Here is a 27,953-nt window from a genome sequence, read left to right on the forward strand (position 1 = left end):
CTACAAATTTAACAAGATCAGATTGTATCCAGCTTTTAATTTTATGAAGAGTTTGAATATTTTGACAACAAAGACATATATGAGGCTTTATTTGTTGATGTTTTTTTCCACAAAATTTGAACAAATAACAGATCTTTTAAATAAAATTGAAGTTCCTCTTGTAATTTGCGTGCATTCCTTTTTTGATATTAGGACTCCTTGATCCTTGAGAAGTCCCAAAATTGGAGTTCCCAGAAAATGGACCATATTTTGATTTGTTGCGTTTGTCTTGGAGATAACAGTGAAGATGCTGATGAAATAATCCAGTGTGACAACTGTGGAATAACAGTGCATGAAGGTAATACAATTCCTTCATTGTTAATGCATGAGGAAAGCATAAGCTTTACTTTTATTAATATTTTTACTTGCTTCAGAAAAAAATTAAGCCTTTGAACTCTGGTGAGTAATTTTTTATAGTGCTGCATGGATTCTTTGTAGTATTGCATTCATCTATTTTAGGAAAGCTAATACAAGCAAGTACAGGATAGGTCGTGGTCTGCATATACCTGTGGAATTGATGACATTTTGCAGATGTTCCTGACTACAGATTTTATTCTCAAGACTTTAGGACTTAATATCAGATGAAATTTTGTCTATTTCAGTATGCAAATTTGCTTGCATGATGGCATAGAAGATAGTGGGAATAGGAGAATTCACAGGAGAAAGGGACTTTTGCATGTGTTTTTGCTGTACTAAAAAGGCAGAGAGATGAGAAAAGAATTGAACGTGGCACTTAACAGCTAGCCTTGGCCTCATAATTTTTAATGGTAATTTTGAAGTTAAAACATGCTTAAATTGTTCATTTGCCAATTACTTTGACATCTAGTAGATGTTTATATTAAGTGTAGTTGGTCTTTCCTGCTGTGTATAGGGGGAGGATTCAAGAGAAATCATCTGGCATTTTCTGTGAATATAGTTCTGAAGTGTTAACTTGGTTACAATTTTGTGTGATTTATTGATATACTGCTAAGTTAAAAGGGGATCTCAAAAGACGAGGAGAACAGGTTCCTATAGACAAGTTTTCACTTATTTAATTAATTTATTTTTTTAAAGGAGCTCTTCCTAGGTGATCATAAGACGAGCATGTGGAATTATAAGGGCCTTTACAAGAAAGATGAGTGTGTATTATGTTTTTGCTCTTTCTCTTGAGGATGGAAGATAAAGTAGATAGAAATACAGATAGGCATACATATTTTGTTGAAATTTAAATTCTATGTTCTTGATATCTTAGTTTTCTTCTTAAAACTTCTTATTTCTGCTATTCTGTACTATTTTAAGTAAGGTAGGCCAGCTTAAGTTAAAGTTAAAAGAAGTTAAGTTGAAGTTAAAAGAAGGTAGACCTTCATTCCTTAAAGCATGAATGATATTTGTATAATCTGTGTGATTTATGGCGTTATAAAAATGGTTGGATTTGTTCATTGGTGCGTGACTTTTCATGAAGGAAATGCTTTTCCTTATCTGCTGCTCCACTTCTGTTTTCACACACTAAAAATGGTTTCAAAGCAATATTTTTCATGCACTCATTTGCTTAATGCCAACTAGGAAACAGTGGGTAGAATTCCACCTTTTTTTTCAGATGCCTCCTGTTCGGTACTGAGATGTACTGTAACTCCTGAACTGCTGTCACAGTCCAGATCTTCCTTTACTCTTGCTCCATATACTTTGGCTTTTCTATCACAGCTAGCTTCCCTCTGTGCATACTACTCATTATATGCACACCTGAGTATTTGGCACAAGTACCTTAAACACACAGTACAGTATTTGCCTGCTCAGTAATGATTTGTGTTCCTTTTGATTTCTTCCCTTGAGTTAATTGCATGATGTCCTCCAAAGGAAGAAGGTGTGATAACTCATCTGTGAGAAACTTTGTCAGAGCTCTTGAGAAACATTATTACTTGGCCAAGATGTATAGGAAGATTCTAGTTTGGACATAAAATTGTGGGTGCTCAATGAGCTCTTTGTTTGCCTTACTGACAAATGCTGATATTGCTAGAAATTTCCTTTCAGGGTAACCCTTTGTGTGGTGTTCATATCATATACGTGGCCTGCATGACTTATCCTAAAACTGCCTTTCTGGTGCAGACACCAGGCAAAAACTCTGTAACCTCTGAAGAGCATTTCAGGGGTCGGTAACTACTCCATAACTTATGCAAGCAGCATACGTGTATATACTAATACCCAGTCTTATACTTAGCATTTTTATGTCTAAGATATCAGTTCAGTCTGTAAGTTATGTTCATGAACTATATTTGTTCTTATTTCACATATCAATCCTTTTTTCTTAAAGGGGAAAAAAAATAGCAGCTTATATTGCTAGGAAAAAAAAATATTGTGAATTTGTAGTTATACAGTTGTTTGTGTATTTACTTCAGCATACAAATAATTCTAATTTCTTTTTACAAAAAAAAAGAAAAAAAATCATCTTCAGGCGATAATCTGTCACTTTGGACAAATGCTTTTGTGGTAAGATCTTGTAATAGCAGGACGCCCCCAACTGTGATGTCAGTTGTCTTGACATATTGATTGCAGTGTGTCTGAAGAGAATGTCTGGTGCATATCATAGGATATGACATAACTGTAGGTAGTATGCTTGCCAGCTACTGCCCTTGTGTTATTTGCTGGGAATTAAATAAGGAAGAGCAGCTCCACTTTTTTCTAGCTGTTATTTTTCCATCCCCTCTGTTTGTTTTAACTTTCTTATGCTGGATTTGGTGCGAAATAAAGCTTTAACTTGCTAAAAGCAGAAGTGTAGTCTCCATGTGCTTTAATTTTGATGCTTACCTTGGTCTGCTTACGTCTGGTGTGAGCATTCATTTTTGTCATATTATGTACTCTAGTACTCTCCCTTAACTAAATAAAAATAGTCTTCTAGATTTATTGTGCATGGTTAATATCTTTATTCTAAACTCCTGATCCAGTTAAGTATCAAATGTAATGTATTTGAAATACTGTTATCTCACAGCATTTATTTTTGAAAACCTACAGTTTGCCTAAGTTCATGCTTTCATGAGCTTTATAATTAGATCAGGATTTGAAATATATGTGGCTGTTGTTAGCATATGCAGACATTCAGTTTGACTAGCAAAATATTATCCTTGGAGACAATTAGTTCTCTCTTCTCTTTTCCCTCAGTGGCATACATTTCAGAGCACTTGTTCTAATGCTAGCACTTTAAAGTGTTTGTAATTTCATTTTAATGATAATGCATAAAAATAAGCTAATGGCAGTATACAGTGGACTTAAATTCAGGAAATAAAGTTAGCTTTCTGTATGAAATTACATTCAGTAGATAACTGCAGTCAATAATATGTAGATGCAGTTTGTGGAAGAGTAAATGTTAAGAGAATTTCAACTTCTTGACTTTCATATATTTAAATTCATGGGATTTATTCTCATATCGTTTTATTGCTTAGTGCAAGAAGCATTCAAGGGAGTAGCAGACAGAGTGAAAGAATAATAAGGAATACATAAATGCGGGCACTTCCTGAGCACCATTTGGGAAAAGGCTCTCATTGTACAAAGATCCAAAATTCAGAATTCTATGAACATTAAGGAAAATACAGCATGCATTTCCAGCTAAGTGTTTAAAATGTTAGTGTTGGGTTTTTTAATTACATAATTTCAGGTGAAAGGGGTAGATGGAGCACTTAATGCTGACTAGATCCCAGGTGCAGTAACTCCAATAACTGAAACCTACCATTTCCATTACAAGAATTATCTTTTTCTTGTTATCCTTTCAATCCTAAGACCTTCACACCACCTAAACAACTGTGCTGCCTTGAGAAAACCTGGAATATTACCTCTTAATGTTTACGGTAGTGAGCTGTTACATTGTTTTCAGTTTCAAAAACCACAATTCCCAACAATTAGTACAGGAGGGTCAGCTAGAACATCCTTGTCATGCTTATTTTGTAATTGTTTAAAAAAAGATTGGAAAGATTGTCCAGTAGCTGCTTTGTATCTGTGTGCCCATGCATTTTAAAGAGACATAAAAGTAGTGCAGAAAATCTTTGTTAAAAAGACAAGTTTTTTTTCAGGCACTGCAGAGGAAGGTACATGATAGCAAGTTGAACCACCATACTCCTCAAAGCTTTAAGGATATTAAATGAAATAATTAAAGAACTGTCTGAGGTAGAAGAATAGTACTTTGGTAAAATAAGGAAATACATTGTTTTAAAGACTGAACTTATGGTGTCTGTATTGTAACTTTTCAGATTGCCTTGGAAGAAACTGCGTTTGGGTGTTGTTTTTTTTTTTTTAAATCAAATGCTGTACTGTCTGATTCAATGCACAAACTGTGTTATAGCTCTGCAGTAAAAACACTTATTTTTCAACTTAAATGACATGTGTCTTTTTGGATGGTTGTTAAACTGTTATTTAAAATTAATTGGCAGTCATTAAAAGCGTGGTTTAGTTTAGGACTGCAAATCCATCTTTTACTTGAGTGTTAATTGATGAATCCTATTTAGTATATTCGCTTATTTGTATGTACTTGGTAATGGTACATAGTTTGTGTGTGTTTACGTAACATTCCATTAACAGTTTTGAAAAAGTAATGTTAACCTGATCAATTTAGGCTTTCTCTTCACAGTTACTATTGCAGCTAATGATAGCAAGAGGAAAATATGAACGCAGTATATTGAGAAAATTTGAGAAATGTTTTTTCTAAATTTTGATGCTACTCAGCAGCTTTCTTTACCTTTGATGGTTTGCAGCTTTTATTTGGGCTGAAATCGAGAGTTTTTGCCCAATCCATACATTTCTACAGTAGGGTTTTGTACTTTTGTCTCCATATGTTAATTGAAGTACAATGGAGGGGATTTTTGCTGTTTCTTTTTTAAAAATAAAATAAAATTGTTACAGCTCTTCCTCTACATTTGACATCAAAATGTCAAATAACATAATTGCTGTTTTGGATAGTATTTTTGCATCCCCAGCTTCATTTACCAGCCAGTAGCATTCTTACCAGCTGGATTTCCTTTCCTCCAGCTCTTGTAGACAAGATTGTTTTGGTATGTTTATTGCTTGTTGTGGTTTAAATCAGGCAGCTTAGGACCACACAGCTGTTTGCTTACTCTACCTCTCTTTCCTAGAGGAATGATTGAGAGAATTAGAAAATAAATAAATAAAAAGGTAAAAGATGTGGGTTGTGATAAAGATGGTTTAGTAGGATAGAAAAGAAAGTAAAATAATAGTGATAAAAGAAGATATTAAAAGAATGATGCACAGTGCAGTTCCTTGCAACCAACTGATCGATGCCCAGCCAGCCCCCAAGCAGCAGCAGCAGTCCACCCTGGCCATTCCCTTTCCCCACTTTTATTGCTGAGCATGATGTTAATATGGTATAGGACAATCCCTTTATCCCTTTGGTCAGTCTGGATCAGCAGTACTGAGTCTGTCCCCTCCCAACTCCTTGTGCACCCCCATCTTCTTCCTGGTAGGACAGCATGAGTGGTCCTTGGCTATGTGTACGCACTGCTCTGTAACAACTGAAACATGGGTGTAGTATCAACGTTGTTCTTATCCTACATCCAAAATACAGCACTATACCAGAGAAAATGGCCCAGCTGAAACAAGAACATCAGCCCTTGGCAGAAATGTAGTGTATTTTCTCTGGCTAATGACCATCCCTTTTGCTGCCTGTAACTGTATGATATTGAGGTTTTGACAAATGATGGGGAAAAGTGTAAATGTCTCCTTGTCTATTAGAGATCTTGAAGTCTTTAAAGCTGTCACTAAGACAGTTGAATGAATTAGGAAAAAATACTTGAGTTATAAATTCTCATGAGGAGATGACCTAGATTTGCAGTGTTACAGGAAAAACAATTTTGACATCAACATACATGATAAGAGTGGAAATAATTACAGCTAATACATGTAGAAGTTTTCTGGGAAAAAGGAGGAAAATATTAGCTATAAATGAATGATAAGGATAGCTAGGCAAATCCTTATGATGTGACACCATTGTAATTTTAGTAGACTGATGATGCTTTGTTTAGAAAAGCAAATCTAATTATAGTTGATTGTAGAATAGTCAGTGTTTGGAAGAAATTAATCTTATTTTGCTGTATTGACTGATGACAGTATTTCTCCTCCTGTAATTTTATGTAATTTTTAATGTATTTAAGGAAATGTTTTGTTTTTGTTGTTGTTCTTTTTCTTAAGACCTATGTACTTCTCTTAAAAAGTCTAAATTTTTCATCAGCTGTATGATATCAGTGGGCTATGTGTTTGTACATTAATGTAATTGTTTAAAAGGAGTTTTGCTGGCAGCTATTCCGCATTGTGGCATTGCAGCTTTAAAAAGAAATGGCTATCTGCTGCGTTCCTTAAAGCTACCAGGACACTAAGGAAATTTGAATAAGTTTATAAATGAGCTGGACACTATTTTATATACCTAATGCATCTGGTGTGTGGATGCACGTCTGAGCATTATTTCACAGAATCACAGAATTGCAGGGGTTGGAAGGGACCTCTAGAGATCATTGAGTCCAACTCCCCTGCCAAAGCAGGTTCCCTACACATTATTTCCTTGGTTCTGGAATACTTTTTAATACTTTTTTCTTAGTTTAATACTTATTGATGAACCTCATGCTGTAATGGAGGACTGTATTTTTTAAATGGTACCTATAGTGGTTTCTGATTACTTCCTGACTGTAGTTTCAAACTGTTATTTCTGTTGCTGTCATAAAGAGGGTTAGAGCACTATTGCTGTTTTAATACAGTCAGTAGAGAACCAAAGTAATAAACTACATTGCTATTTAAATATAAGATTAAAGGATTTAACTGCTTTACAAGCAAAATTGATACTTGATCACTCTTATCTGGCAAACAACTGAATTTAATCTTTTTGTAAGGTTTCTGCTTCGATGCTGACAGTGACATTCTTTTTCTTTTTTTTTTTTTTCCTTTTTTTTCTTTTTGCACTGAGCTGCAGATAAATATTCAGTGTGGCATATACAGAAGTATAGGTTTTTTGTTGATAAGCTTTATGAGGTTCCTTTTCTATGTCATTTACAGCAGTAATAATACCGCTCTTACTCTTGTCCAAAATTGAAGTAAGAAGCTTCTGAATAATTCTGAAGAACAATTTTCCTAAGCTTATGGTGATTAAGCATGCAGTGACTCCTTAAAAAACATGAAAATGCACTAAGTATACCAAAAGAAGAATTGAGACACAATGAATTTAATCATAACTTAAAACCAACTAAAATGATAATAATGATTGATAAATATATTAAAAAAAAATAAAAAAGTGGTCTGTCAAAAGTCAAGCTATGCTTGTCAAATAATACTTTGATGTTGAAGAAACAAAAGGTCTTTTAGACTTGTGATTCAGCTGTTGTAAGAATACATTTGGTTCTTCTTATGCACGTGTTCTCTTGATGAATTGGATATTGAATGTGAAGTGGAAATGTGGGATAGATATTTGTTGACTGCATACTGCTGGCATGATCAAGTTGGTTTAGAAGTTCAAGGTGGATAGAGGGAGAAAAATAGGAATGTCTTGAACCCATACATGCTCTCAAACCTTGAAACTGACCGATGATCCATCACATGCTGCTAGTACTTCAGAATTTAAGAAACCATGTTAGAATTTGGTAAGACTGTTAATTCAACTGAAAGCTGACTTTCCAGGCTGCACAAGAAGGCATGTAGATCAGCAGAAGCTCTAGAACTGCCACAGTGGAAGAAAGATGTGTAAAAGATCTTACAGGATAATTAATGTTTAAAGACACTTAAGAATAAGCATGTTTCAGTATTTTGTAGAATTTCTTAATTTTTTCCTTAGATGCTATGTTTAACTTGAAATATGTTGTATTTAATTAAAAAAATGCTTTATTTCTTGCTTAATCTCTGTGAGTTGCTTTAAGTCTTTTTTATTTCATGATGAATAGGCTAAAAAAAACGAAGCAGTGTAAACCTTCTCCTTTTGTTTTTTTATTGCAATCTAAGACGTTCCCAGATAATATATCGCATTTCAGAATTAGAGCCTGTGTAAAAATGGAAGTTTTGTTCTAAAAATGACTCTTGCAAAAATATTGGAAGCTTTCTTGGGATTTTAGTTGTTATTAAACTGAGTGTGTATATTTCCTAAGAACTGTATGCCTACTTGTCTTTTCTTATATTGTCTTCCATTTTTTATATGTGAAGGTTGCTATGGTGTTGATGGAGAGAGTGATTCTATCATGAGCTCGGCTTCAGAAAATTCCACTGAACCCTGGTTTTGCGATGCATGCAAATGTGGTGTCACACCTAGTTGTGAACTATGTCCTAACCAAGATGGGATCTTCAAGGAGACAGATGCAGGCAGGTAAGGCTTAAAAGTGTCATTTTAAATTGGATAGCAGATTAAATTTAAAAGATGGGATTTTGCCCTAGTCTGTTCCTGTAGGCAATGGGGTCATAAATTAAGCTGTTAATATCCTTTTTCCTCAGCTTATTTTTGAGTTGGGTGCTAACTGAATAGGCAGTCGCCCAATCTCTTTTTTGCACACCTAATACTTTTCACACCAACTGGGGAAAATTTTGTCTTACCCTGAATTTGAGCATGATGGTTTATTAGCTATGAGCAACAGATGTTTCTAAGTAAAGCAATGAATCACCACTTCAGGAACCAATAATACCTGTTATCCAACATGAAATCACCATGTATTGTATGCATAGAGATGTCTCACAGGATATAATAGAAGATCTTTCTCATGCAATATCTTCCATTTCTTTATATTTAAAAAATAAATTAATGCATGGATGTTAATGGTAACTTATTTTCTGCAATAAAGAGGAGAGCAGACTTGTCAGCTATGTCTGCTTTTTTTTGCTAATGTTAATGAATATATTATTATTTAGATCACAACAGTTATTTTTCCATACATTTTACAATTATGTAATCGTGGGTTTGCAGTGACATATAAAACTTTCAGGCATTTGATATGTAGGATTGTAAAAGTCTGCAGACATCTTACTGATGATTGTGGATGAACTGGAAAGAATTCAGTTATTCAGTATTAGTACAGATGTTTTAAAATTCAGATCTTTCATGTTATTCATTGTGAATTGATAGATGCATTACCATTTACATGAAGCTATATATTACAGTACATCATATTTAGTATTAGCAAATAGCAAAATATAACCGTATCCTTGGTCTTTTTTCCATCTACTGGCTTGTAATAGCCTTCACAGTTTACAGTTTTTTGTACTTAAATACAAGGAGTCATGTTTAGATGAACTGTCTTGTATTGTAAGCCAAAACATTTCTTTTTCTCATTCATGTGTTACGCAAACTTGTACTATTGCTGATACTGTAATGAACAAATCCTCTCCTCGTTAAATTAAAAGATGAGCAGAGCTCTGGATGATATTTTGGAAAGCTTTGTTTGACGTCGTCTTTGGAGAGTAACTACCTTCCTGCATTGGATATACACTGAGCTCAGCTTCTGAATTTGTAGCTGTGTTTTTCAGATTTACTTGTTAAATCTTTTCCTCAATCCATGTCTCTTCTGAGGGGGAGCACTAAAAGTACAAGAAAATAATGTACTGTTAGCGGGGGAAGTTTGTATAAATGAGTCAAGATTTGCAGTGAATAATTTTNATGCATCTTCTGAGGGGGAGCACTAAAAGTACAAGAAAATAATGTACTGTTAGCGGGGGAAGTTTGTATAAATGAGTCAAGATTTGCAGTGAATAATTTTGACAATGTTATTTGAAGTTATGCTTGTTTTAAATTATTTCTGGGGCTCCAGTTCTCAATTTTTGATTAGTCCATCTTTCTTGTATGTAGGTTGCTCCAGAAGTAATGTCTCCTATTGATTTTCATGGAAATTACAACAGATAACGAAGAACACAGTAACACTGTAGAGAAAGTTCTTAGCTCCAAAACTGTGTGTATATGTGTGTGTATATACATACATATATATATATATATATATACACATATATATACATACACACGCTTAGTATAGACACCACTTCTAGCTATTCATTTCGTCCAGCAATGAAGACCAGTCTGCACACTGCACTTGTAAAAATCCGTATGAGTGGAGGAGGCCCACTGGCACCACTGCTGAAACACCACCCACCACCTCACTGTGCTAGTATCCATTGTATGGTCCACAAACGTTAAGCAGGTGTTGATGTGGAATGGGTGCTGTTTCTTCTGCATGGAGAAATTCAGCGATGCACCTTAAACTCCAATGCATGTCAGACCTACTCTCTACTGCCATCTGTTGCACAACGTAAAATGTAACAAAGTAGTTACCAGAAGGTTCAGGTTCTACTGTCCTACTGCCAACATCCACCACTGATGTTGTGGACCAACATAATCAAATAGGAGGTATTACTTTTGGAGTAGCTCTGGTGTAACTTACAACATTTAATCAAATTTTATTTCTCTGTTCTTTAATAATGTTGCTGTGTGGACTGAATTCAGTTACTAGAGACTGAAATCAACTGTCTGACAATTAGGTAGTACTAGAATTAATGTCACTTGGCAGCATATGTTTCAGTCTTCTGCATTATTTAATGTAGGTTAAGTGCTATCTATGTAATTTCTCATATGATTGTAATATAAATTACACTACATTGCTTGAAATTTCTTATAAAATGGCAGCATGTTTTTGATTGACGTAGAAGTGTTTTATATGTTATTCTGATGCTTTGTTGAAAAGCACATGCCTACTTGGTTGACTGTGGACAGTAACATGTCAATTTGTTATCCCTCCTATTGTATTATTGTGCGTTTGGATTACATGATACAGATCTCATGATTAAGTAGAGGTTTAGTCTCCCATGTGGGTAGGTTCATGTAGTAGAAAAAAACAGCATTAGCCAATGTACATAATACTGTTCTCTTTCTTCTATTGCTTATTAATAAATCTGAAATCTTTAGGGAATGAGACAGTGCAAGCTATGGATGTATGCTGTGTCCATTGCTGTGTTTCTTTATGTGCATCAGTGGATGGAAATTGCAGTAAAGTGCAACCAAACCTATTCAGTTTCCCTTCATAATCAAGTTAGAATAATTTTTTCTTCCTACATGAATCATTAGAATAATTAGGTGCTTAATTTCTCAACAGAAGCCTTTTCACATTAACTTCTCAGTTTCATGAGCATAAATGTGAATTTATGAAATTTTATTTCTCAGAATGCTATTAACCAAGAATATGAATTCTGTCCTTGTTATGGTGTAGAGTTTTTCTTCCCTAATCAACATCTGTCATCATTGCTCCAAGCAAAATGGATGGTGAAGTAACAAGGAAGATTATTCTTCTTTGATTACCCAATTTGTCTTAATTACAGTCTTCTAAAACATGTGCAGCTAAACAAATGAGCAGGAAAATATTTAGAACTGGTATTAAAAGCAGCTGAAATCACTTCAGCTGGGAACTTGACTGATTTCTTTATGTTTTTTAGTAAAGGTTCAGGTCTGAGTTCACACAAAGGTGCCTAAAGAAATGAGGCACTTGTGTGCCAATCACACTAAAATGGCAGTTTACATCTGTAGTACTGTAATACTTGGGTGACATGTACTAAAACATTTCAAGAAGGTCAATATGAAGTAAGCAGCCAGCTGTTGGGTTTACCATAGATAAACTCCTACTGTGTATGCCACTGGAGCATAAAAAAACTGTGCAAATTAAATTGAGAAGCAGATGTTTGTAGAAGATGTGTATCTTTATATTGAACTTTGGAGGGTAAGTTTTAAGGCAACCAGTATCCTAAACTTAATGTGAAAATCTTCAACCAGAGCCTTGTTTGTTTTTTTAAGAGTAATAATTGTGAGTATGTGTGACTTCCTTTCATACAAATTAATTAAAAGAATCTTAAATCAACGAAAGTATGTAGAAAAGAAGCCTCACAGAATATACAAGACATTTATTAACATCTGAGCAATCTCTGTATTTCGGGGTTACAGAACTTATTCTGCATGTGGCATTTTTCGAGGGGCAAAATTAAAAAGTAGCATCTTGATTTCTTTGAGAAGAGAATAAGTTGTGTATTCATAATGATATTTCTTTTAGTAATATTTATTTAAATACAAAATCATGTGTGTGCACCCTTTTTGTGAAGTATATCAAATTACTGTAGTGGTTTAGGCCAAGCTATATCCAGTTCTGGATAAGTAAAGGCAGAGGTGAGCATCGTAGTCTATACTTCTTGAACTGCAGTAGGCTTGGGGCCATGACCACTGCTCCGGGCATCCTGTTTCCAGGGCCCAGCCATCCTAATACCCAAGCTGATGCTTCCCTGATGCAGCTCCATGCTATTTTTTGGGGTCCTGTCTTTAAAGAGAAGAGACCAGTACCTGTACCTCTGCTCTCCTTGTGTGGAAGCTGCAGGGTGCCATGAGGTTTCCCCTCAGTCTGCTCTAGGATGAACAAACTGAGTCACCTCAGCTGCTCTTCATGGGTCTTCCTCTGTAGACCCTTCACCATCTTTGTACCTCTTGTTTGGATACTCTATAATTTCTGTCCTTGTGGCACCCAAACGTGGACACAGTACTCAAGCTGTGGCTGCTCAGAGCAGACTGGTACAGTCCCTTCTCTTTACTGGCTGGCAGATCTGGGCCTGATGTACACAAGGCTGTGGCTGGTCCTTTTGACTGCCAGATGGTGCCAGGTGCTCCATTGCTTTCCAGATGGGATCCACTCAAGGGTGTTGAGGGAGCTGACAGAGGTGACTTATAAGACACTTTTCACCATTTATCAGTGGTTCTGGTCAACTGGAGAGTTCCATACTATTAGAGGCTTGCCATTGTTACTCCCTTGTACAGGAAGTGTCATAAGGAGGGTCTAGAGAACTGCAGGTCTGTCAACCTGATGTCAGTGCCAGGGATGGTGATGGAACAGACTGTCTTTAGTGACATCACTTGGCATGTGCAGGACAGTGGAAGAGGTCGAGTCCAGCACGGGTTCATGAAAGGCAGGTCCTGCTCAACTAACCTATTTGCATTTTACAATTGAGTGACCCCCCTGGTGGATGAGGGAAGGACCATAGATGTAGTCTCTACCTAGACTTCAGTAAAGCCTTTGATGCTGTCTCTCACAGTATAGTGGAGAAGCTGACAGCCTTTGTCTTGGATGGGTACACTCTGCTGGATAAAGAACTGGCTGGAGGACTGAGCCCAGAAATGGTGGTGTATGGGATAAAGTCTGACTGGAGATTGGTCATAAGTGGTGTTTTCTGGGGGCTAGTACTGGGGCTTGTCCTGTTTAATATCTTTATTGATGACTTGGACTAGGGGTATGAGTTTGCAGATAACACCAAGTTGGGAGTGTTGATCTGCCTAGGATTACAAAGGCATGCTGGATTGTTGGGCTGAGGTCAGTGGGGTGAGCTTCAACAAGACTAAGTGCTGGCTTCTGTACCTTAACCACAACAACCCCAGGCAGTGCTACAGGCTTGGGTGAGAGTGGTTGCAAGACTGTGTGGAAGAGGTGGACCTGGGGGTGCTGGAGTGAGTCCAGAGAAGGGCAAAAAAGCTGTGAAGGGTTTGGAGTATAAGTCTTATAGGGAGTAGCTGAGAGAATTGAGAATGTTTAATCTGAAGAAAAGACTCCATTAAGAACTTACTGCTTTTTACAACTACCTGAAAGGAGGTTGTGGCAGAGTGGGGTTCAGCCTCTTCTCCCATGTAAATAGGTAGGACTAGAGGAAATTGCCTCAAGTTGTTGCCACAGCAGGTGGCATCATGATCTTTCCTCCGTCTATACAGCAGTAAGTTTAGTATCTCAGCTTGTTCTTTTACAGCTAGTCTACTGTCAGCTTTGGATCACATTATTCAAAGACAAGGTTGTAATTCATCTTTAGCTTTTATTGAGTCTTCCACTAGTGGCAGTGTTTTACTGTGGGTGCAGATGGCTCTAGCGAAATCCATGAAGACAAAGTAATGCAGCTACTGCATCTAAATTTATATTCCGTTTATATATTTTTCTGTTATTATTATTATTTTTTTAATGTTGCGCAGTGATTTTATCGTCTAGCATCTCTAACCCATGTGATTAACAATAGTATAAAAACTGCTTTCAAATATGCACATGAAAAGAGTCTTGTGGAATACAACATAGTAAATGGATTGGCACTAGGGCTTTGATTAGATTTACTAACCAGTTTAGAATGAAGTGGATTAATAACCTGTAGGTAGTTTTTACTGTTACAGGGATTTTTCTTTTAACCTGTTGCTACCTGTATAAGTTTGTACCTCAAACTTCACCTCCACCATCTCTCCCCATTAGTCTGTCCAGGCTTTGTAGGTAATGTCAAAATCTTAATATATTTCTCCTGCAGCAGTGATGTGAAATACTACTTAAGAACCATCAGAACAGAATGTGATGGTAACTTTGCTGTTGATCCAGACAAGCAATCACAGTTGTACCAAAAAACTGCTGCTATTCATTGTTAGGTTTTAAATTCCCCACCTGCTTCCAGTGTATTTTTATTTAGATGTTCTTTTTCTAGCATCTGTTTAATTTACATGGTACTTAAATATCTGCAAATGATGAGCGTAATGTGAGAACAAAGTATTGATAATAGTAAACTAAATTTATTTGCTGTTTTAGGTGGGTCCATATTGTTTGTGCCCTCTATGTTCCAGGAGTGGCATTTGGAGATATTGACAAATTGCGGCCAGTAACACTTACAGAAATGAATTATTCAAAGTATGGTGCCAAGGTAAGTTTAGAAGATATATGCTGCCTACCAGTAGATTTATTTCACATTTTTACTTAAAAATAACGTGTGTTTCCAATCTCATTTTGTGTTTATTGCAGTGAGATTTAGGAAGGAAAATGTGATAAAGTTCATGTTTGTTGTAACTTTGCTCTTCCTCCTTTTTTTTTCTTTTTTTCCTAATACCTGTTCTTTTTCCTCATTGCTATTCTGTGTAATTTCTGTCGCTGTCTCTCCACTTCCCTTATTTTTTTATACAGGTGTCAGTTACCTTCTTTTAAAGTCAGTTAGTGGCAGATTGCCAAAATGTGGATGGAGAGAGAAAGGGATTTATGGGATGTGAAATGAAGGAAAGGAAATTGAGTTGGAGGATTTGAGGATTAAGAAGTATACAGATGTATATTCAGTGAGAACTACTTAGGTTCTTTGTAATCATAAACTAGAATACATAGGGTTACTGGAAAGCAATATTAACCTCATTCCACTACCAGCACCAGAACAACAAAAGAGTATGGGACTCTAAACCTGATCAGAAAAATGTCTCCAGTATTTACTTTTTTATACGTAAATACTTATTTACATGTAAATATTCTCAGTCCTGGTCAAAGGTGGTCATACACAAAACATACAGAAAATCACTGCAAAGGACAAACTAATTTGCTTATATAATTTGCTATAGCCCTGGAGACATTGTGGAGAATCTTTATCTGCTGGGCTAATGTAAGGGAAAATAACTGTGCTACTGCTTCTCTAATGCTTAATTTATGCATTGTAATTTTCCTAGGGTGTCAGGTTGTCAAGCTGAATACTAAGTTAGAATATGTAATAACTTTTTAAAAATATAGAAACTTTAAAAGATAAATTAAAACACTTTGGTTATCCTGCCTGTGTTGTACTTCTTTGTATTCGCACAGACAACATGAGTCCACTGGGGTATTTAACATTGCTTAGAAATGTTTGGTAGCTTGTTTGTCACCTTTATTATTATTATTTTTTTTCTTGCAAAGTCTTGCAGTCTTATTGTTGCAACGAATCATACATTTTCTTTCTATTGACATTATAAGAGGAAGGCTTACTGTGAGTAAGACAAGTGAACTGTGTGCATGAGGATTCATTACTCTCACAGAGCTGTAAACTCTCCCTGTTTGCTATATCAAGTGTGGAAGTTACAGCTTACTTAGCTAAATTTCCCCCTGGAGTATCAGTTTAAAATAATAATCTATGATTCTATTGCTTTCTTTTCTGTTATGAGCTATTGTTGCACAGATAAATAGTGCCTTTTTAGGAAGTATGTGCAGTGTCTTGAGATTCTTCAGTCACTGAATTGCATTTGCAGTTCCTCTCTGTTATTTTTTAACTATCTGCATGGAGATAATTTCTGTAGGTGATACACAGCTTTGATTCATACTCAACGTGTCTGAGATGAAGAAATGCATGTGTAATCTTTGGTCATCTTTACTCACTGGATAATAGCGCTGCTTCCATTTGCTTATTCCTGCTTTGGCACTCATTGCTTTAGTTTGCTTGAACAGCTGTTCGATATGAATTTGAGGTGAATAAGACCAAGGAACTAATCTGGCTAAGAAATAAGTTTATATTTTTATGGATAACCATTTTCTGTGTTCAAAACAGCTACTTTTGGAATGCATGTAACCAAAGCCTTAATACTGTGTTTATGTGAATTGTAAACTTATTTATTGATATTTACATTTCTGTGTTTTTGATGTGTTTTGTTTTTTTTTTTCTTCCATTGTCATGCACTGGCTCCTCATTCAAAGCTTATCAAAATAAAGTTATATAGTTATCTATGGCTTTCAGTCATCCAGAGGATATAAATTCATCTCATATGTTCTTCAGATTGTTTAGTCATTTTTCCATTGCTTGTTGAAAATGATGTCAGTTGTTGGAGTTTGGTATTGGTGAAGCTTTCAATATTTTCATATTTTAGCAACCCACTTGGTTCCTGTATGGCACTGGAGTAAACTCATAACCTGTTTGATATTTCTATATAAGAAGTAAATTAAGCAATATTAAGCAAAATGCACCTGCAATACTTAAATTTTCTACCCTTATTCAGGAATGTAGTTTTTGTGAAGATCCTCGTTTTGCCAGAACTGGAGTATGCATCAGTTGCGATGCTGGGATGTGCAGAGCTTATTTCCATGTGACCTGTGCTCAGAAGGAAGGCCTCCTTTCAGAAGCAGCAGCAGAAGAGGTACTTCTGATGTACCTATGGAAAAGATACAATCAAAGTGTTGCATGAAAAGCCTGTGAGGAAGACCTGTAATACTGCCCTTTTTATTCACTATTTCAGAGTAAAGTGGTAGACCAAGGAAAAGGACTGTCCAGAGAGGGCTCTTTGTTTGTGAAATTCTCCAACTCTGAGCATCTTTTGAAATGGCATGGAAAAAGGAATAGAGGATGTTATACAAAAATTAGCTTAATATTCTGTAGATAAATGAGAAACGAATTCTAAATCTATTTATTGAACTTTACCTGGATTGACACTTCACAGTATCACAGACTGTATGACTGCATGAAATGTCAGGAAATTTAACTGCATTGCTGTTTTCTGAGCATTTCTTCCAGTGTATGTCTTTCCTTGTAGAAACATTACTCTGAGGAACTGAAATCCATTGCAAACATTTATAACTTACTGATAAATTTTTAATCCATGCTCTTAACCAGTCGTCCACTTTTTAATATAATTAAGGCAATCCTGATTGCCAGACTTCACTCTGGTTTTTATCATTTTGATTGAGCCTGTCATATTCACATTTTCCTAATTTAACTTTTTATTGTCTTAAAAAGTATGAAATATGGTGCACTTATAAGCAGTACCTGCACTATTGACAATAAGGATTTTGTGTATGAAAGAACAGACCACCTAATGGTGACATTTAAAGGGATCACAAAATTGTGCCCATCTGTGAGGTTGGTAAATAGGAAGACTGCAGATACCTCAGTGTTCCTTTCCCTAAAAAAATATATGAAACTCTGATTCTTCAAAAACTATGTGAATTTTGTCTAGGCATATGTATTTTCTTGTCTTTTCATTGTAAATTCTTTTTTACACATTTTCTGTAACTGAAATATTTTTAATCAAGACCTCAAAAAAAAAAATCTCATTTGAGGGAGCTGCTAATTTTTTTAGAGTAAGTTGTTACTCCCTCTTAGAATCTAAATCAAAATAAATATTTGTAAGGAAAACCTGTACAGACTTTATTATTGTGCACATTGTAGGTGAAGTGAAGGAAAGTTTGATAGACTAATTATTTTATAAGATTTTTATTATTTAATGTAGGAAGACTGCTTCAAGTTTTTCTTAATCTGTGTATTTATTATGTTTCTCCAGTTTTGAAAGTATGCTGGCAATGAAATGTACTTCTCGGAGTGAATCTCCTCTTGGCTTAGATATTTGTAAACTACTTGCAGTGTTTGCATATGCTAAATGTTGCTATAAACTCTGAGCCATGATAATGCACAAATCTGATGGAACTAAGAAGTAGAAATAGGAACAAAAAATATTTGTCTGATTGCTAATCAGACAAAAGTCACTGAAAGACCATTTGAGGGAATTAAATATATTGATGTTCATATTATTCAGTTGTCAGTCCCTTGCAGGATTTTATGCAAAAGATGACACAGTGAAGCAGGGACAAGTTTGCTATAAATGCTATATGTGAAATACATTTGAATGTTTTTTTGTTGTTTTTTTTTCTGGGATGAGAAAATAGTGCAGATATGAAGCAGCACTGAGGTAACTGCTTAACTTAATGCATTTAAAAATGTCGGGGTCATGCAGTGAAAAAGATGGAAAATCCCCTTATGTTGTAAATTGTATCAACATGACAAAATTGATTTAGAAATGTACATACTTTAAAAAACAAAAGAACAAAAACAAGTCTATTTGAATGTGTGATCTGCTGGTGTAATATCTGTGCTTTTTAGAGCCTTTTTGACATCATGTGTCTTAACTTTTGTTCCTTCTTCTTTGTTTTCTCTGAAACAGGATATAGCTGACCCTTTTTTTGCTTATTGTAAACAGCATGCGGACAGGTTAGACCGAAAATGGAAACGGAAAAATTACTTGGCATTACAGTCTTACTGTAAAATGTCCTTGCAGGAGAGAGAAAAACAGCTCTCGCCAGAAGCTCAGGTATTATATTTCTTACACAAATGTATCTGCATTAATCATCCATGCTAAACAAGGAAGAAAGGAAGAGGATGGGTAATTGCTATTGTTGTAGGGAATTAAATGTGAAATGTATTGATGGCACATAGTTCACATATCAGTGAATTATATGCAGGTTTGGGCTTCTGAGAACTCTTCTCAATCAACTTATTGTCAGCTAGGAATCTATCTTTAACTGAATTGAAAAATCTTATTTGTTTGCCCAAAGATGGTAATTACATTTTCATTGTGATTCATAGATTTTTTTAATGCTTTTTTTCTAGAGCTAGACAAGAAAAAGATATATTTCTGTATCATTATTCTGTGACAATCTACTTTTTTTTTTTTTCCTGTCATAATATTTTGAAATAAGCTGAAGAGTTTAGCTAGCCTAGAAATTTTCTTGCTAGATCACATTTTTCACTTATTGTAGGGCTTCCTTGAATTTTACGTGCAGGTGTTTTGTTTTGTTTTTATATGTAATAAGTATTTCATCTGTACTACTGAGTAGGAGATACCTGAAAGGCATCTCTTTCATCTGTATCCCTGACTACTGTTACTCCATAAGCTCAGCTGATATATGTTGACATAAAAATTTCAGTACTTCCAAGGGAATCTGTGTACTTCAGTGTGTTTAAATATGTGTAGTTAATTGTTTCTTTGATTTGAGAAATTTGTCGCCTACTTAACTTTCACTACTGAGGCTGTACTGAATTCTATGGACAAATAGTAGCTATATGGAAAAGCAGCTTGTCATTGGAAGGAATTGTGCCTAATTTATTGTTGGCCTTGGCAGATGCTTTGTATAAAATGGAAGAGTGAAATAATGGAGAGGAAAAAAAAAAAAAACAAAACATTTTCTGAAAGTAGAACTTCAGTATAATAACCAGAAAATAAATTTTTATATTATAAAAATATTTATTAAAAAAAAATATATATATATATGTATATATATACTTCTAGTTCTTCAAGGATATTTAAATAGGCAAAGAAAATTTAAATATGAAATAACCCATGCATTTGAGAATGAATGAGCAAACAGCGTCACAGAAGAATTTTGAATAAAATATTCCTGTGAGGCATTGAGCCTTGGTGGGACATGATTGAAAGCATGTTACATAACTGTGTAGTACTCTCTGGTCTCAATATGTGAAGTATTGACTCTGTAGTGAAGGCATCATTATGCTGGATAGTATTCACATCATTGTGGTAAGTATTGGTTGTGCAAAATCATTGTGAGTCCAACAGGGTTCATACTTGCTCTATTTTTAGACCTTTGGTTAGAACTCTTCATTTGTTATGTGGTGCTGCTAGTGCTAGTAAGTTCTCTGCATTTTCCTTTCTTCCTGCTCTTTCCTTCAAATCAAGACTCCATGAGTATGGAATTTTTTCTGAAATAAAAAAAAATGAGAACTATTGGTGATCAGTGGATGGGTGGACTGGATGATCCTGTAGGTCTTTTCCAGCCTTGATCATTCTGTGATTCTTTGATAATTGAGTGGCTCCTATGCATTTTTAGAACTGCAGAGGTTTCTTAATACATACCAGAAATGTTCGACCCGGGAGTTGACACAAAGTGTATATAAAGTCATATCTTGCACTTGAATACACATGCACATATACACAAAATGAAAACTTACTTCCATGGGAGTTTTAAAGCTTAAGTAAGGTTTCCAGATATTGATAAATGAGTATGTAGTTGTAGAAATAAAATGTGTGTTGCTGTGAAAGTGTATTTTTGAGACACATTTCAAAAGGAGAAAAAGGTGGTGCTTGGTGCTTTCTAACCCTGACAGGAGTAGCTGAGCTAGCAGTTTGGCAAGTCCTGTGTCCCAGAATAAGAAAAATCTGTAGAAAGAATCTAAGTTATATAACCGTCTGGCACTACTATTGATTACTGGAAAACAGTATATGTTGAAATACTTCCTTTATATGAATAAAGGAAATGTACATTACTTGAGTAAAGTAATTCGAATTTACTTAAATCCATTCTTACAGTTGAGAATTTCATTTAAACTAGTCAGTCTGATCTGTCAGCTTTTTCTGGAATTGGGCTCTGAGAATACAGTTGTATGACATTAAATGACCTCAAGATTTTCAAACTGAGTACATCATCAAGTAAAGAAGAATCAAGAACAAGGAAGATATAAACCATCCTTGTTCATTCTGGCGATGAATAAAGCAAGTTGATGATTGCAGGTGGATCTCTTGCTTGCTGTTTATGTTCAAGATAAAAGCCCTTGGGCTTAAAACTGTTCCACAAGGCATATTTCTTTTGTTTCTTGGTCATTAATGTTTGTGACCTAGTAAGGTAATGTATTAAACTGCATCTTTAACAGTAGTTTCAGCAATGCTGTTTGGAATCAAAGATGTTCCTTATGCGTGGTGTATATTTATAAATGCAAACTTTTTTGCTTTTGTCTCAGGAGTATTTCGTACCATATGGTAGGGTAGTCAGATTGGGTTAGCTGTTTCTTTATGTTGGCAAATGAGCAACTTCTAAGTCATAGTCAGCTGAAGTTTTGCCTCAGAAGGCTTGTATATTGATGTCATTTTCTGCCAGACTTACTGCTGCATAGAGTTCCCACAAGACAATTTTTTCCAACTGTCAGCAACAACTTGATTGATCTGGGTCTGATCTCCCAGATGGTCACAAATATACAGATGTCATCAACAACAAGTATTGTGAGCTTCTGCTGATTTCAGTTCCCTTTGGGCTAAGATTTTGGCAGATTAAAATAAACTAGTTTAACATTGTGAAGTGAGAGGGCATTGAAAAAGGTGTTCATACAAAAGAATGTCATATATGGCAAAAATACTGTTCACCAAATTTTACTGCTCACATAAACTTCAGAATCATAGAGTTTGGAAGGGGCCTCTGGAGATTATCAAGTCTAACTAACCTGCTAAGGCAGGTTCCATACAGTAGGTTGCACAGGAATGCATCTGGGTGGTTTTTGAATGCTTTAAGACATGGAGAGTCCACAGTCTCTCTGGGCAACTTGTTCTATTGCTCCATCACTCTAAAAGTACATAAGTTCTTTCTCATGTTCATATGGAACTTCCTGTGTTCCAGTTTGTGCCCATTGCCTCTTGTTCTGTTCCTGGGCACTGCTGAAAAGAGGCTGGCTCCATCCTCTTGGCACCCATCCTGTAGATATTTGTAAGTATTGATAAGATACATATCATTTTAAGATACTTATCCAGACTGAACAGCAGGACGTCTCTCAGCCTTTCCTCAGAAGGGAGATGCTCCATGCCCCTAATCATCCTTCTCATCCTCTGTTGAGCTCTCTAGAAGTTTACTGTCTTTCTTGAACTGAAGATCCCAGAAATGTACACAAGTCTTCATATGTGGTTTCACTACAGCAGAGTAGAGGGGAAAGATCAGCTTCCATGACATGTTGGCCATGCTTAATGTATTTTTGGTAGGTCAGCAAAGATTTTTCCCAATGAAATTTCATGGTTCCATCATATTATCATTTTTGGGAAGGACTGTCTGAAAGCCAGCAATAATTGACGTTAATAGAGTAGCCTCATCAAGGAATCTGTGAAATCCTCTGAAACCTATTGGAAGGGTAATGCTATTGAAGTATGCTTTTTGATTTTACTTCACATGTCTGTTAGTGTATTTCTTGAATCAAATTGTTGTAATTAAAAAAGTATTTGTTAGATTCTTCAACTTTTAAACTGAAAATAAGACACAGACTCTTTCAGAAATGTTGATTTTGAATCGTTCCCTTATGTTCTTAATTCATGGAAGTTTTTGTTGTAGGCTCGAATCAATGCCAGACTACAGCAGTATCGTGCCAAGGCAGAGCTGGCTCGTACCACCAGGCCACAGGCCTGGGTTCCCAGGGAGAAGCTACCACGGCCACTCACTAGCAGTGCTTCAGCCATTCGCAAGCTTATGCGCAAAGCTGAATTAATGGGAATTAGTACAGACATTTTTCCAGTTGATACTTCAGATACTAGTTCCAGTGTTGATGGAAGAAGAAAGCATAAACAACCAGCCCTCACTGCTGATTTTGTCAATTACTACCTTGGTAAGGATTGAAAGTACATATTCTTCTCAGAGAAAAATAATTGTTTTGATGTATTTGTACTTTCTTTTCTTGTATTTCTTTGTTAATAGGCAAATAGGAATTATTATTATTATTTTTTATTTTTTCATTTTTGGTCAGAAACCTTATTGCCCAATATACAGAATGTTGATGACTTTTCTTTTTTAAGAATTTTGGGAAAAGAAAACCATCTTTCAAATACAAACAGGCAGTAGTATCTTTTCTAAGAAGGGATTGGAAGTTTAGGTGCCTTTAGTATCTCTTTTATGTTTTCCTTACATGTGGAATGGCATGTTTTTGACATTGACTGCACAGAAGATTAGCTGATCAGAGATAACCCTTTAAGTAACTGTACTAGGTTATTGTATGCAGCAAGAAGTCAGTGTTAAGATGTTCATTCTGCTGAGGCTGTGTAATAAACCTATAATTGTATGCTTTAAAAAAAACCCAAAAAACAAAACAATGGTTTTATGCTTTTCGTTGCCTCACTTTTTTTCAGTGTGTAGAACTTGAAAATATAGCCAAGGCTAGAAAATAATGAATTTTTCTTTTAAATAGAGAGAAATATGCGCATGATTCAAATCCAGGAGAATATGGCTGAGCAGAGGAATATCAAGGACAAATTAGAAAACGAGCAAGAAAAGCTTCATGTGGAGTATAATAAGGTGAAGTAAAAAGAATAATAAGCCATTGTTCTGTTTAATGCTGCTACTATTAACTTTGATAGCATTTCTCTTTCCAAACAAGATGACTTAGAAAGAAAAATAGATAATATTCAGTCTTTAAAGAAAAGTACTATTTTAAAATATTCTTTTTAAATTTTTCTGTGGTTATTGGTCCCCCACCTCAATATACCAGCAGAGTCCATGTTGCCTTTGCAGTGATTCTTTAGTTGTCCCCATAGATTGTTCCCATAACAAATTGCAGGCAGAGCCCTCTCCTGACAGAGCAGTCTTAAGGCTGTTTTTGTTTTTGTTCTTCATATGCATTTCATTTGAGACTCTGAGGCAACAGGTTTATAGTCGTTTACCCCCAAATTTCTAGCATATCAATTGTGCATTAAAAAAAAAAAAAAAGGTTTTAATTACATGTTTTACTCAATAATTTCTGTAACATATAAATATTTTGAATGTATCATAGGATTCCTTTTGTACTTGTTGATGTTACAATTCTTGCTCAGTTCAGTATCCTGCTGATAATTACTGGTATCAAAGGATAGTGTTGCTATTAAACTGTTAGGTTCGTGTTTTACATGAGAACATACATAAATGGAGAAACAGCCTTGTATGAATTGCTGAGTTTGAAGACAAAGGCAAAGGGAGAGTGAAAGAGGGATGCTTTTATCCACATTAATAGGTTATATATGCTGTGTGGTAACTTCCTTTTCTTCTCTTTGCATCCTTTTAATTTAGATTATTTCTCCAGTAGAATGAGTGAAAGTATGGTAATATAGAGCTTTTATTCATTTTGCTGGTCACTTATATTTTTTGCTGCTTAAGTGGTAGAGACAACACATATGAGACACTGATGTATTTTGAACTTTACTTACTAATTGTATCTATGAAACCTTCTTTTTATGCTAAAATGCTTCAGATTGTCATCTTAAAGCAGGTGGCTGCCCGCATTTTCATTTTAAATTGCCAAATGATTGCAGTGATCTCAGCTATTTTGACATGCAGTCCATTTTTTTAATGTTCCAATAAAGTAATGCACCTTTAATGGGTAAGAGTTAAATTTTATTGAATGTACCTAAATGATTTTTCTTTCCTTTTGTTTCTTCCTTTAACTGCTCAGCTTTGTGAATCTTTGGAAGAACTACAAAATATGAATGGAAAACTACGAAATGAGGGGCAAGGCATTTGGGCTCTGCTGGGTAGAATCATTGGACAGGTTGGTTTTATTTTGTTTTTTTTAGTTTATAGGCAGATCCAGTTTTCAAAAAATGAGCTTTTTGGGTTCTTTCTGTCACTTCTGTGGCCAAATAAATTGATTTGATCAGACCTAGGCTTCACTCTGGGAATAATGTTTCCTGATTGAAATGTACAGACTTCTGCAAACCACCTAATGGAAATCTGTAGTTAAATTGTGTTGTTGTAATAGTGATTTTGTTTGCAAAATTCTTGCGTTTGTTAGAACTGATTGACTTATCATCTGTGAGAAACTGCACATGAAGCACAAGTTAATCCTCCCACTTTTGTCTCAGTGTTGTCGTTACTTACTGCAGGCTTCAAATGGTATAGGAACTTTATGGCTTTTATAGGATGCATTATGTATGTGATGTTTTTCAAGGTGGATAGTGTAGAGTGTTTAGTCAAATGAATATAAAATGTAGGAGAGAAGAAGATTTGGTTACTTCCGGTTGCCAATAGTTATCTTTTAGTTCACTTTGTTATATATGCTAAAAAGAGTGAAATGTAGATTCTTACAGTGTTTATATGTTTGATATCAAAAGTATTAAATGACAGCGGGCAATTTTAGCTTTCAAAGAGAGGCTGAAATGATTTCATCTTCCAATTTTAAATAAGACTGAATAAATTGTTTGTAGTGAAAATGCAAACATATAAGTGGATCATAATTTTGTGATGACTTTTGCTACTGCATGGTTTGTGGTGCTGTTCAGGAAATGGAACTTAGCCTTTGTTTATGGAGCTATAGTCTTTACAATATTGGTTGTTCTTTTTGTCAGCCTATTGTTCCTACTTGAAGAAAAAATACTTTAAACAGTACATTGCATCTATTGCATAAGGATATTTTATCTCCTTCTTAACATGGCTGTGAAAAAAAGTATTCAGAAATATATTTCCTGGTGCAAATGTTAATAAAACAAAAAAAAAAGAAAAGAAAAAAAAAAAGAAAAAGTAGAATTCATTTGCACAGCTTGCATGACTTTTTTTTCCAGTTGGTTGAACAGATGCAGACCCACGGGGCTGCTGAGAAATGACTTTGATAGATGGCTGCTGTCTGGGAAGCCAGCGTACTGCAGATTACTAGAAATCCGAAGAGAATCTTGTCTGCTTTGTGGAAGGCTTGGTCCAATAAGATAATTTTTCTAATTAACCTATCGAGCACCAATGTAGTAGGGATGCTGGATGAAAAGCAAACTGTCTTAGCATTATTCTGTCAGTTTTGTGAGTTTTGCTTTCCTTATTGCCACTTTGTAGACCTAGAAGCATTTGTCCATCCTTCTGTCTTAAAGCTTGAAATGAATTTTTAAATGTTAGTAGTTCATTGTGCTTATTGAATTGAAAAATGAGTATAATATTACTTTACCCCAATATGATTTTGTAATATAAACAGCCTTAGTTGCTTCTGTTTGTAAAATAGATGGCTAAGCCATTTCCCATTCAGTTTGAGTCCTGTTCTTCATGCATTGAGATTGGAATGAAGTTCTTTAAAAGTCCCAAGACTCATTGTACTGCATTTGTTCAAATCCAATAGAAATTGAACATACCTGCAATTTTACGTGCTCCTAAGGAAAGAAAGCCAAGTAAAAAGGAAGGAGGAACACAAAAGGCATCTACGCTTCCAGCTGTACTTTATAGGCAAGTAATGAAGTCTTGATAGAACAGATACGTTTTTTATTAAGTTGCAGTTTCAAAAAATTACTAAGAGAAAATAGTTTGTCTAGATTTTCATTAACAAAATGCTTCAGAGTTCTATTAATTGCTTTACGTCTAAAGGCTATGTTGAGGAAATAATAATTTATTCCCCTTAACATACATCAGTGAGCTTTTCCTTTGCTAACATGACAGCAATGCTTTAAGAACAAAGGTAACTTTACAACTAACATAGTCTTTTTTAATGCATAGTACACAATTGTTTCACTGGTTGTCTTGTGTTTTTCAATGTAATCATCTGCGCTGATGATTTTTCAAACAGCGCTGCTACTGTTTAGTTGTAATGGCTGGGTGCAAAATACACCTATTACATAAGAATATTTACTTTTTATTTATGAAATGTCAAATGCTTTGGAATAGCATGTAAACATTATCATGCCCAGCTAGCAAAATGAACAAAGAAGATGTAAAAGTTTATTCTAGTACTGTAAGCGGCTGAAATCTTGAGAACATGTGAGCGGGGTGAGGATTTGACAATTTTACATATAGTGACAAACAATGGAAGTTATATTTTACTAGTTCCGTTGCATTCACAGTCTACTGATACAGCTTCTCCTATAAGGAGACCAATAAACATCTGAGCCTTTGGAAATAATTGAATGGAAATGTTAATTCTGGTAAAATAATAATAATATTAAAATGTAGTTTCCTATTAGCTGGTATATTGCCTAGTGTATTAGCAGCGCAGACCTGTTTTGAGGTATTTGCATTAATGAAATAAATCTGATTGCTAAGACTGATACTAGCCATATAATTTTTCTGTTTAAGCATTTGGATGGCAAAGATAGTATTCTTTTCCATTAGTATGTTTTGTCTGAGCATCAACTAGTTAAAAGTCCTTAACAATTAGATTGAAGATTTCTTTATTGTTAACTGGATTAGGTGTTTTACTGTATAGGTGCTTTGTAAAAATAGTTACACACTTACATGAAAGTAGTTGCCACATGTTGATGCTGAAGCTGTCAGTTGTTCTTTGTAATTTCAAATGTAATTATAATGTTTTTCTACTGCCTGCATTAAAAGTTGTGGAATTTGCAAGAAGAACCATGATCAGCACCTGCTGTTACTGTGTGACACTTGTAAACTCCATTATCATCTTGGTTGTCTGGATCCACCTCTTACAAGGATGCCCAGGAAGACCAAAAACAGTTACTGGTAAGAATGCAATTGGTGCTTTATTTTATGTTACACCTGTACTTAAAGTAGGACATGAACATGAACTAGATATCACATTCTCTTTGTTTTAAATTTTGCTGTCTTAGATGGGTTATTTTATTTTCAGCAGCGATGACTGAAGCTAAAATGTAACTTGGCAAAGATTTCTCATTACTGTCCTTGTACAAATATGTTACAGCTTTACTTTGCTTTTGTGTTCTGTGATTATTGACA

General features: G+C 35.1%; 1 protein-coding gene across 8 annotated transcripts in view; it reads left to right on the forward strand.

Moving 5' to 3' along the window:
• PHF14 (PHD finger protein 14) overlaps window positions 1-27,953 on the forward strand; it is a 170,403-nt gene that overhangs the window by 14,404 nt on the left and 128,046 nt on the right. For all 8 annotated transcript variants that reach the window (XR_001553076.2, XM_015853575.2, XM_015853571.2 and 5 more), the window contains exons 4-13: window positions 193-337; window positions 8,194-8,353; window positions 14,601-14,712; window positions 16,787-16,924; window positions 18,722-18,868; window positions 22,659-22,929; window positions 23,506-23,612; window positions 24,742-24,837; window positions 26,386-26,489; window positions 27,588-27,719. Coding sequence is in view for 7 of the 8 variants with exons in the window: in XM_015853575.2 (XP_015709061.1) it covers window positions 193-337; window positions 8,194-8,353; window positions 14,601-14,712; window positions 16,787-16,924; window positions 18,722-18,868; window positions 22,659-22,929; window positions 23,506-23,612; window positions 24,742-24,837; window positions 26,386-26,489; window positions 27,588-27,719 (1,412 nt within the window). In the remaining variant the exon portion in view is untranslated. The remainder of the gene's footprint in view (window positions 1-192; window positions 338-8,193; window positions 8,354-14,600; window positions 14,713-16,786; window positions 16,925-18,721; window positions 18,869-22,658; window positions 22,930-23,505; window positions 23,613-24,741; window positions 24,838-26,385; window positions 26,490-27,587; window positions 27,720-27,953) is intronic.

The sequence above is a fragment of the Coturnix japonica genome, chromosome 2 (genome assembly GCF_001577835.2).
Source record: "Coturnix japonica isolate 7356 chromosome 2, Coturnix japonica 2.1, whole genome shotgun sequence".
Lineage (NCBI taxonomy): Eukaryota > Metazoa > Chordata > Aves > Galliformes > Phasianidae > Coturnix > Coturnix japonica.